This window comes from Pinus tabuliformis, chromosome 5_2 (assembly GCF_031772625.1).
Source record: "Pinus tabuliformis cultivar Carrire ecotype Pingquan chromosome 5_2, CPIR1, whole genome shotgun sequence".
In the NCBI taxonomy this organism is placed as follows: domain Eukaryota; kingdom Viridiplantae; phylum Streptophyta; class Pinopsida; order Pinales; family Pinaceae; genus Pinus; species Pinus tabuliformis.
Genome location: NC_142306.1, coordinates 434215263 through 434227627, shown reverse-complemented (window position 1 = coordinate 434227627; position 12365 = coordinate 434215263). Strand labels below are relative to the sequence as shown.

Sequence of the window (12365 nt, the reverse complement as noted above, 5' to 3'; positions counted from 1 at the left end):
GGTCAGAAGGTCACAATATTCCGTATTTTGTCTGGAGTTTCCCTTCACCATTTGTATCACTGAAAGAGCGGTATTGCAGTGTCGGTTGGTAAGGGTTCACCATTCTCTTTGGAGTTCAAAATTTTGACAGATGCTAGTTTTAGCTATAACATATTACCTTGTGAGATATCCTTCCTTGACCGTTCAATAAGCCTTCAGCAAGCCGCAACTTGAATGTTTCCAATATCTCATAGGAGGAAGCGGTTATAGATTTCTGACGGTTCAGCCCCACGCGAACATAAAAATATGTCGTGGACGGTGGTTTTTAGCGTGCATGTGCTGTGTTCAAAAAAATCGCAACTTACGTTTGCCATCTCCCTCGAGTCAATGCACGTCCCCACATTCCTTAAGCCATCATAAAAACGTGCGCAAAGGATCAAATTCATAATGCAATTTACCAAGTGTGATGAAATGATAGTAACGACAAAACTGTGGATACTATAAGAAGGCCCCGGCATTTGCAAGAGTGGCTCAGAGCAGAAGCAACCACCACCAGTATTGTTAGTGTTGTTGTTTTCTTGAGAAGACAAACCTGAGTCATGGCTGTCAAAATGAGCAATCAAATTAGTATTTTGAGGTGCATGCTGTTGATTGGAATTACTCCGCTGCGTTCATGGCGGGGGACCAAAGCCATTGGAATCAAAATATGGAGAGAAGTTTATGGGACGGAAGATAGTCGAGGCACCGGGCAATAGAACTAGGTCCACATTTCCTGTGGAGAAAGATGAGAGCAACGGAGCGAAAATAGTTCAACAGTAAGTAAATCGCTCCCTGCAACATTACATTCCCTTTTGTTAATCTCTCTGTTCCTTTTTTTTTAGTGATTTGATGTTGGAGACTGAGTTGACACGAGAATGCTTCAATGTATGCACATTCAAATATAAACAGAAGCATTATTAACAACAGTACAAGAGGAGGAGAGGAGCTGAGCGTGTTGTCATGTACAACCGGTAATCCCATCGACAACTGTTGGCGGTGTGACCCCAATTGGGAGCGCAACAGAAAACGGCTGCCAGATTGCGGCATTGGATTTGGGAAGCATGCCATCGGAGGCAAAAACGGCAAGTTTTATGTCGTTACGGACCCCAGTGATGATGCCGCGAATCCATCCAATGGTACACTCCGTCATGCTGTGATTCAGACGGAGCCGCTGTGGATCATCTTTCACAATGACATGTTCATCCAGCTCAAGGAACAGCTGGTTCTTGACAGCTTCAAAACAATCGATGGACGAGGCGCCAAAGTCCACATTGGTAAGGGCCCATGTATCACCATAAAAGATGCCGCAAACATCATCATTCATGGCATCCACATTCATGACTGTAAAAGTCTGGGAAAGGCGGCGATAAATATGTATCCTCTGAAGAGTGGGTCGAGAAAAATAAATCATGGAGATGGGATTTCCATCTCGACAGCGAGGCACATATGGGTGGACCATTGCTCTATGTCTAACTGCGAAGATGGCCTCATTGACGCAGTCAAGGCATCCACCTATATCACCATTTCCAACAATTATTTCACTCACCACAACAAGGTAAGCAACCTCACACATTCATTCATTCGTTAATTGCAATTCTCTCTCCTTTATTCCTTCTCTTCTAGCTTGACAATGGTCTGCTTTTCCCCAATGGTAGGTGATGTTATTCGGTCACAGTGACGACCACCATCATGACAAAGTTATGCAGGCAACGGTTGCACTCAACCATTTTGGCGAAGGTCTCGTGCAGCGAATGCCAAGGTGAGTAATTAATTGTTATTTCATTCATTTCCCGTCTTGTTTTGCATTTTGTTGTGAAGGAAAAATATGAAATAGTTATTATATCATTTAGAGATTAAATTATGAATGAAATGGATGTAGGTGCCGATTTGGATACTTCCATGTGTTTAACAATGATTACACAGAGTGGGGAATGTATGCCATCGGTGGAAGTTCAAACCCCACCATACTGAGTCAGGGCAATAGATTCATGGCATCTGGAAATCCCTTGGCTAAAGAGGTAACCAAGAGGCAAAACTCCACAGAAAGTGAATGGAAAAAGTGGAACTGGATATCAGAAGATGATGCGCTGCTAAATGGTGCATATTTCACGCCATCAGGATCGCAGGTGCTTTCGACCTATACAACTGCATACAGTGCCAGACCAAAGAGTTCAGCCGTTGTGGAAGAGATCACCAGGAACGCAGGCGTTCTCTCGTGCAAGAAAGGAACTCGCTGCTAACTGCAACTTCTTACCCGCCATTATCACGACTGAATTTGAGTGCCCTCAAACATTATCATTACTTTTCATAACTGTACTGTATTCTTGAATGTCTCCCTTCTTACAGTTCCGACAAAATGATCGGAGCTCTTATGCATTGCTTGTAACTTTCGTTAATAATTATGAGCAATTACTTAACGTTATTATCAAGTTATCCGGCATATTGATATTGATCTGCTATTTATTACCTATTCAATTTCGCGAATGTAAAAGATTCATGTTTACAAATATAAGGGATTCATGTTTATATCAAAATGTTTAAGTAATTATTTTAATATACATAAATAAATAAATTTTTTATTTTTTTTTAAATACGTTTCAATTATAGTAATAATTTTATTTGTAGTGGTCGGAAGCATGATTAGGTTTCAGTAATTAAAGTCTCCGACCAGAAGTATGTTTTAAAAAATTCAAATTCTATTATTAATATATTTTCAAAACTCTTATCCATCCAAGGTTTTTAATATAATAATGGTCATCACTGTACTTTTATAATAAAATTATTTAAAATTAACAATATCCGGTCAGCATCACAATATCATCACAATATCATTTAAAAATAAATTCCTTTTAACTTCAGTGGTGGGAAGCATGATTATGATGCCATGATAAAAATTTATTATATATATATATATATATTTGAAAATCTTATTCATTCAAGGTTTTTTATATAGTAATACCCATCCCTCTATATTTATATTAGAATGTTTTATATGGTAATACCCATCCTTCTATCTTTATATTAAAATGAACAATATCACGTGAAAATCACAATATCATTTAAAAACGGATTCCCTTAATGTTCATAAGGTATTTTTTATACAGTAATGCCCATCACTCCATCTTTATATTAAAATGAACAATATCACGTGAGAATCACAATATCATTTAAAAATGGATTCCCTTAATGTTCATAATTTTAGACAATAAAATATTGTTGAATTATTTTAATTAAAATACCTGTAATAATAGTATGTTTTTATAAATGATTTGACTTTTTTTTATTTAAATTTATATCGTCAACTTGATTTTTAGGTAATATTTATTTATTTAAGCAATACTTAAAGGCGTAGTTTAATTAGTAAATAAAATGGCATTGAAATATTTTTTTGGATAATTTTGGTCAAAATCTAGTTTAGATTTTTAAAAATTATTAGTTTAAGTTCATTAATTTACGATACTAAATCGATTTATTTTCTGATGGGGTAGTGTTGAATCAGGTGCCTGCGCATTGGAGTGTGGATAGAGATGGGCCTCCATGCATAGCGGGGATATCATAAAGGTCGTTGGGACCTAGGCTCCTCCCGTGAGCGTTACTTAATGTGCAACAAAGGTTAGGAGGGTGGCCATTTGCAACTATTGGGTGATGAGGAGGGAGTGTTGGGTGTGAGAGAGCAGTGAGGTATTGGCATCTTGTCTCAGGCGAAGGCTTGGGGGCAATGATGCAGGACGAGTTCGGTGTAGACAGGTATGCGGGGGACTAGAACCTACAAACACTCTGGTCGTGGGATCCGAGAGAGAACTGGAATAGCTGTCGCGATGAGAATTATAATCCTGGGGTTGGAGAGTGTGCATGGTGGGCTTTCGCTTCCCCTACCTCACTGTGGGTCTACTTCAAGAACGGGATTGCTCCTTTGGAGAGGTAGTGTGGCAGAGAATTTGGGTCGTGGCTCTTCCCCTGGAGCAGCTTGTCCACTTTAGAGACTGGTAGCGCATCGCCAACTCACTTGTAGAGAGTAGGGAGGGGTAAGAGAATTGCATGAGGTATACAGTGAACCATGATGCCGGGGAGGTAAGAATTGTATTATTTTGTTTGGTCCAGTGAGTTGCACAAGGCAGCCAAGTTTGTCCCCATGGTGGTGAAACTTGGAGAGGAGGAGTCAGATGTATGCCGAAACAGAGAAGTCACACTCGCAGAGGGGGAGCTGGTCACTGTATGGAAAATTGTCTACCACATGATAGGCCCAGTTCAAGCTCGGAGTCGACTGAGAGCCCCCACTCTGATGTTGAGGCAGCCATGTCCCCAGGTTGCTTCACTGGCCGCATAGAGGCCCCGACCACCCTAGACTTCATTGTGACACAATTGAACAATCTCATTCTAAGCATGGAAACTCTCAGGGAACAATGTTATGATGACCAAAATGAACTGGCGACCTAACTCAACGACCTTCAACACACGCAGAATGAACTTCCATTCTCCATAGATAGCCTTCGACGACAAATCTGGCAAACAAATGACCACCTCCGTGCATTGAAGACATCGGTGAAGCATATTGATTACCGCACACATGTGCGGGCAGCGTTCTTTGCAGCCCCACCATCATTTTCCCCCAACCCACCACAGTAATGTGTAATTCTAAAAAATTATCTTCTTGTGGTACCTTTGGTTCGGAAATAACCAATGACATAGGTTGTCTTGGCTTCTTCATAGGCTCAATCTTGTCCAGAAAAAAACTCTTATTAGGTCTCAAGCATGTTATTTTTCCTAATGTGACATCAATGATATACTAAGATAATCTATTGATCTCTTTTTTTTTTTAAATTATGATAATATGATGCAATTTTTTTATAGACAAAAAAAATACTAAATCCATTTATACATTTAAAATTGTATTTTAAATAAAAAAAATATCATTTTCTCAATTCACATTGTATTACCCCATTCTAATAAAAAAAAAAACGTATATTAATTAAATTAAATTAAGCCATATCCAACCATAAATATTTCAAAATAAAAATTTAAAAAATAAAAAATACCAATTAATAAAATTGTTCATTCCCTTATGAACAATATCATTTTGATTTAACTTGATTAAACCGTGAATTTGACAGGTATTCGTATTCAGCTGCTATTTTTTTAACCGTGAATTTGACATATATTCGTATTGAGCTTCTAATTTCAACTTGCATTGTGAAAAACCATAACCGCTGACATTAAAAGTTGTGAATAGTGTTGCGAGCGAACATAAGTTGGAGGGGTATTTCGTCGGTTGGTAATTCCATGAAACTTGAGAAGACCTGACCTCCATGATTGCTTACTTCCCTCAAGTCACAAGGAAAACAATAGCCATTACGTACATCCCTTATCCCAGAGAGCAGCCATGCGCAAATGACGATCGAACTTTAGTTCACGAATCTGTGGGGAACGGCAGAAAACACACACAGTGCCACAAACTGGTTCTCATCAAATTTATTGATTTCCACCTAATTAACATATACCATTGAAACTTTCCACCTAATTAACATATACCATTGTTTCACGAGCCAGACTCGTTTCCATAGAACCAAATTTTTTTATTTCCATTACTTTAAGAGTTAGAGTGGTTTCCATCTTTTAAAAGATAATAATTTGGAGTAATTTTGTTTTATTTCCATGGGTTTAAGAGTTAGTGATGCATGAGCATCCAGCTGAGGGTATCATATCTGGAGTATTTGGTCTCAGCTAAGATCAGACAGGTCTACAGTAACTTTTTAGTTTTCATTTCCATTTATTAGTTAAACAATATTTAGGGACTTGTGTATTTATTTTATTAGCCAAATAACATTTAGGAACATTATGATTAGTTGGAGGCTATTCTAGCCAACTTTTTCTTTTATTTTATTTAATTAGTTGTCTTTCATAAAATTACAATAGGATATGTAACTTCTAACTGTTGTGAGAAACTGTTTCAAAATAGCTTAAAAGAAAATACACCAAAATTGTAACGGATTCGATTTGATGAGATATAGAATAGAAGAAAAAAAGCAATTTTATGTTACAAACATATGAATCCATTTGTAGCTAACTATTATCTCTTTCCATTAATTACTGTGCGTACTGACAAATCATAAGAGTGCATTTCCTGCTCTAGCATTTCTTTCCTAACAGTTATCGAGGCAAACATAGTGTCTCGAGGACAGTTCAAGCAGCAGTCGAGGACATCATAATAAGAGAGAGCCAAATTCATAGTTCCAGTGAGCAACGAGTTTTAGATATACGAAGAGCAGACAATCAATATGGAGAAACCCTCGAAAGATTAACAGTCTCAACATTAAAATAATCGCATTACATACACAGGTAACCCACAACCATATAAAGTTTTTTTTCCCTTTTCCAACAGTCTTTACATGAAAATAAGTTATAGAATATTAGATCAGTAACTGTTAACATGGGATGAGCCCGTACATAAGACAATCGATAGCAAACCCAGGGTTTGAAAACCCAGAATGACTCCATAACTGTTGCAAACATAAATTATATAGAAGGGTTGAAGCCCGAAGGCAACCCAATAGCAAACGAGGAACAGAGGAGTTGAGGCTCTCAAAAACCTAACCAAACTACTAGACAACAAGAACGCTGGAGCCGAATATCGAGGAGCGACCCTACCGGTTTCACTAGGCAGCAACAGGGGCGGAAACAAGTGTCCAGAGCCACAACCCACCTGCAGGCAAAACCAACAGAGAGGCATTAGTGGTTTGACTATCCAACTAAACAGAATAAGCATGAAGCAGAGAGGGTGAGGGTTTGAAGGCTTACCAGAGGAGTGGACGGTGCCAGAGTAAAGAACCCATAACCAAGTCGCAACCACAAGAGGGAGTCCCTACTCACAAGGAGCGATTGCCCTTAGTAAGGAAGAAAAATTGTGAGGAGGAACTAAAGCATGGACAAGAGGGCTTACCTTGCCCAGTGATGAGCAGAGCCGAGGAACCGATCCCTTGTTAACGCAACCTATAAACCATAAAAATATAACAACTAGTTAACCAGAGAAATGACCATGCGAGCAACCAAACATTCAAACAGCAAATGCACACAGAGAAAGCCGAGACAATAGTAATAGGAACAATGCCCACGAGAGGGTAAGCTATAATAGCTAAAGAATGAAAGAAAATCTCCATAGTAGTCGACAGAACAACCAGCACAACGCCCAGGTGAGGCCAAACAGTCAATGGACAAGAAGTTGTTGACAGAGTTACCAAACCTCCAGCCAAAAGGGTCCGTGGCCAAATGCATACTGGGCACCATTTCCATAACCCTCACAAGCACAGAGTAACAGTTGACAAACCCTCACATCAAACACATTGCACACATTTTAAATGCGCAAACAACCCATATGACTGTTTACATTATTTCTTTTTATTAGTCATAAATTATTTATTGATTGACTCTAAGGGTTGAGAGGGCTGGTCCCATCATATTGTGGTATCAGAGCAGGATTGAGTTTTTTTCATAAGAAATGGAAGTTGTAAGATGAGGTTGTGGGAGAGGTATTCGGAGAGTAGCAGAGAAAGGATTAAGGGAAGAGATTAGGATCCTGAATGCTCGCTTGGCGGTAGTAGAAGCAGGAAGGAGAAGGGATCCAGAAGTAGGAGATGACAGTGAAGAAGAAGCTGTAGTTATGACAGATGGATCAGATGAGGAAGGACCTGAAATCAGATTATTGAGGTCAGTCTTATTGGCTAGCAGTAAGCCAAAGCCTAAGATTCTGAATTATGATGGCACACTGTCCATAAAAGTGCTGTTGGACTGGATTAGCGAGCTAGACAAATATTTTGAATGTGAGGAGGTCAACGAAGATAGGAGAGTTAAATTCACTGCTACCAAGATGAAAGGACACGCGGCCTTATGGTGGGACAGTGTCGAAGCAGAGAGAAGAAGGATGAATAAATTACCAATTAGAAAGTGGCCTAGAATGGTCGCCAAGATGAATGGCAGGTTTTTTCCCAAAGATTACCAGATTTCTCTGCATCGACCGGTATAGAATTTGAAGCAGAGAGGAATGACGGTGAAAGAATATACTAAAGAATTCTATCAGGTGAATTTGAGAGCTGGTTATACTGAAAACACTTCAGAAAAGACAGCAAGGTTTGTGAATGGCCTAAGGCTAGAGATATTAGACGAGATATGTATTCTTTCTCCGAAGAACGTAGAGGAAGCATACCAGAGTGCCTTAAAGGAAGAAGAGAAGATCAAAAGAAAGCAGAATTCCAAGAGAGGACGAGGAACTAGCAGAGGGAAAGGACAATCCTTTGGCAGAGGAAGAGCTGCCAACAACAGTGAAGAGGGCAGCAGTTCAAAGACCTCAGGGACAACAGAAAAAGAAGGTAGCACTAGACGAGGAAGGCCATATCAGAGAGGAAGGGGAAATGGAAGAGGAAAAGGAGCTGCCTACCAGTGCTACAAGTGCCACAAGTGGGGGCACAAAACCTTTGAGTGTCCTGAAGGAGAACAGGTTGGCCAAAGAGGAGCGTATGTTGCACAGATAGAGGAAGCAGAGGCACCACCCTAGGATGTAGAGAATGTGCCGGAGACAGTGGAGGCCTTAATTTTGAATAAGGTGTTGTTGAAGCCAGCAAAGGAAACAACTGACCAAGTACAAAGCAAGGCATTATTCCGGACAGTCTGTAAGTCACACGGAAAATGCTGCACGCTGATAATCGATAGTGGGAGCACAAATAATCTAGTTTCCACTGAGATGGTGGAGAAGTTGGGTTTGAAACAGTTGAAGCACTCCACTTCCTATAAGGTGTCGTGGTTGCAAAAAGGCCATCAACTGTTGGTCGATGAACAGTGTGAAGTTGAGTTCCATATTGGCAAATACAGGGACAAGGTTATTTGTGATATTATGCCTATGAACGTGTGTCACATACTACTAGGAAGACCATGGCAGTATGACAGAAAGGTGGTTCATGATGGAAAGACAAACTGTTACAAGTTTGTCAAGGATGGGATTAAACACACGCTTGTACCCATCAAGGAGGAAGAAACAGTAGAAACTAGTGGAGCCAAAGCATTATTGGTGGGAGGAAAGGAATTTTTGAAACAGATCGAAGACAGCGAGATAAAATATGTTGTTGTAAGGAGGCCAAGAGTAGTGTTATTACACACTGAAATTACAGATTTGCCTAAAGATATTCAGGACATGTTGCAGGAGTTCAGCGACATTGTGGTGGATGATTTTCCAGATAAATTTCCTCCTAAGAGAAGTATCAGTCATCACATAGACTTTATACCTGGAGCTAGTTTACCAAACAAGGCAACGTACCGAATGAGTCCTAAGGACAACGAGGAGATTAGGAAACAAGTACAGGAATTGCTGGATAAGGGGTTGATAAGGGAGAGTTTAAGCCCCTGTGCAGTTCCAACAGTTTTAGCTCCCAAGAAAGGAGGAGAGTGGCGAATGTGCACAGATTCGAGAGCCATCAATAAGATTACCATCAGGTACAGGTTTCCATTGCCACAGATGGATGACATGATGGACTATTTGAGCGACGCAAATATTTCTTCAAAATCGATCTGAAGAGTGGATACCACCAGACCAGAATCAGAGAAGGGGACGAATGGAAGATACCTTTCAAAAACAATGAAGGTCTGTATGAGTGGCTAGTGATGCCATTCAGGTTAAGTAATTCCCCTAGTACCTTTATGCGCTTGATGAATGAGATGTTGAAAGAATTCATTGGAAAGTTCATGATTGTATATCTTGATGATATACTGATTTTCAGTAAAACCAAAGAAGAACATTTTTTACATGTTCGAAGTGTGCTCGAGAAATTACAGCAAAACAAGCTGATGATAAATTTGAAAAAAAGTTCTTTTCTTCAAAAGGAATTAGTTTATTTGGGTTTTGTGATTATAGAAAATGAGCTGAAAATGGACCCAGAGAAAATTGTAGCTATCATTAGCTAGCCATCCCCAAAGAGTCTGTTCAAGGTACGTAGCTTTCATGGGTTGGGAAATTTTTATCGTAAGTTTATAAGGAATTTTAGTGATATTTGTGCACCTATGTTGGACACTATTAAAAAGGCAAGTCAGCCTTTCCATTGGACTGAAGCAGTAGAGAAAAGCCTCCAAATGTTGCAGAGGAAGATCATTGAAAGACCAATCCTAAGATTGCTTGATTTTAACAAGCTTTTCCAGGTCCATTGTGATGCCAATGGTACAGCCATTGGGGCCGTACTCAGCCAGGAAGACAAACCAGTTGCTTATTTCAGTGAAAAATTGAACGAAAGCAGGCAGAAGTACTCATCTTACGACAAGGAGTTCTATGTTGTCGTCCAAGCATTGAAGCATTGGAGACACTATTTTCCTAGTAATGAATTTGTTTTGCTTTCTGATAATTCTACATTGCAGTATGTTATGCAGCAACATAAGATGAACCACAAGCATGCAAAATGGGTTGAGTACTTGCAGAGTTTCACATTTTTTTTGAAGCATATCAGTGGATAGGACAACAAGGTAGCAGATGCATTGAGTAGGAGAGTTTTGCTGTTGCAGGAGAGCACGATACAAGTGCTAGGTTTTGAACGCTTGACAGACTTGTATCAGATAGATGCAGATTTCAAGGAGGCTTATGAAGCCTGCCAAAACCCTTTGTTGAGGAATAATAGTCCATGGTTGGACTATAACTTACAGGAGAAGCTGTTGTTTAAAGGAGGATAGCTATGCATTCCCAACTGTTCAATGAGAGAGAACATCTTCCGGGAGAAGCACAGTGGAGTTCTAGCCAGACATTTCGGCATTAATAAGACCTTAGATCAGCTCAATCACTTTTATTGCTAGCCGAAGACGCGAAGGGATGTGCAGTGATTTGTAACCAGGTTTAAAGTGTGTCAGTTGGCGAAAGGACACAGTCAGAACACGAGACTCTACACATCACTACCTATTCTAATTCAGTCAGCTTGGACTTTATCTTAGGTCTTCTTAGAACGTAGCGAGGTTATGACTCTATGATGGTGGTAGTAGACCGGTTCTCAAAGATGGCACATCTCATCCCTTGTAAAAAAACTAGTGATTCCACTCATGTAGCACACTTGTTTTTCACAGAGATAGTTAGGTTGCATGGCCTGCCTAACTCCATTGTTTCCGACAGTGATGTGAAATTTATAGGACATTTTTGGTGCACCTTGTGTAAGAAATTGGACACACAGTTGAGTTTCAGCTCCGCTTATCACCCACAGACCGATGGGAAGACCGAGGTGGTGAACAGGAGCTTCGGAAACCTGCTATGAAGCTTGATCGGAGAAAATTCACAGATGTGGGATCGTGTACTTGCCCAGGCGGAGTTCGCTTACAATGATTCACCGAATCGCAGCATGGGATACAGTCCTTTTCAGATCCTGTATGGCACGCATCCTCATAGAGTGCATGAGTTATGAGATCTAGGACAACTGAAAAGATGGAGTGATTAAGAGGAAGATTTCACCAAAGAAATGAATGACCTACACGAGCAAGTAAAGTCGAAATTGCAGGACAACAGTCAAAAGTATAAGCAGCAGGCAAATCTGAAACGGTGAGAGGCACAATTTAATGTGGGGGATGAAGTCCTCACACATTTGCGCAGAGAACGGTTCCCTAAGGGTGAATACAACAAACTGAAGTATAAGAAGATTGGCCCATGCAAAATTCTGCGTAAATTCTCTGCCAATGCTTATGAATTATAGTTGCCTCCAGGGATAGGCATATCACCCATTTTCAATGTGGCAGATTTGTTTCCATACACTACCAGTCCAGAAGACGACAATTCGGCATGGCCAAAATGGGACACCCAGGAAGGAAGTAACTCATGGATGAGGCAAATGCCTTCAGCTTAGCCCCTTGAGATTGAGAGAATCCTCAATACTCAAGTGGCCAGGCAGACTCGAAGGAAGGAGTACCTAAAGTACCTTGTCAAGTTGAAGAATCGTCCCATCGAGGAAAGTTTTTGGCTTGACGCAGGACAAATACAGCGTGTAGGGTATTTAGTCGAGGAGCTCATGGACCAGAGCCATGAATTTTTATTACCCTGGGAGCCTAATGTAGGAGCCCCTAGCTAAGAGTGTCATGGCTGGGGTATTTGGTCTCAGCTAAGACATATAGGTTCACAGTAACCTTTTAGTTTTCATTTCCATTTATTAGTTAAACAACATTTAGGGACTTTCGTTTTTATTTTATTAGTCAAATAGCATTTAGGAACATTATGATTAGTTGGAGATTGTTCCAACCAAATTGTTCTTTTATTTTATTTAATTAGTTGTCTTTCATAAAATTACAACAGGATAAAAAAAAGGACAGTTATCATAACCACGTAACTATATATGTAACTGCCAGCA

At 39.9% G+C, this 12365-nt stretch overlaps 1 protein-coding gene across 1 annotated transcript; it reads left to right on the top strand.

Moving 5' to 3' along the window:
- Positions 1 to 1213: 1213 nt before the first annotated feature.
- Positions 1214 to 2389, top strand: LOC149159516 (putative pectate lyase 18). The gene is made up of 3 exons (XM_089433501.1): positions 1214 to 1573; positions 1674 to 1777; positions 1898 to 2389. The coding sequence occupies exons 1-3, from the start codon at positions 1214 to 1216 to the stop codon at positions 2256 to 2258; spliced, it is 825 nt and encodes a 274-aa protein (XP_089289627.1). The 3' UTR covers positions 2259 to 2389.
- Positions 2390 to 12365: the final 9976 nt, after the last annotated feature.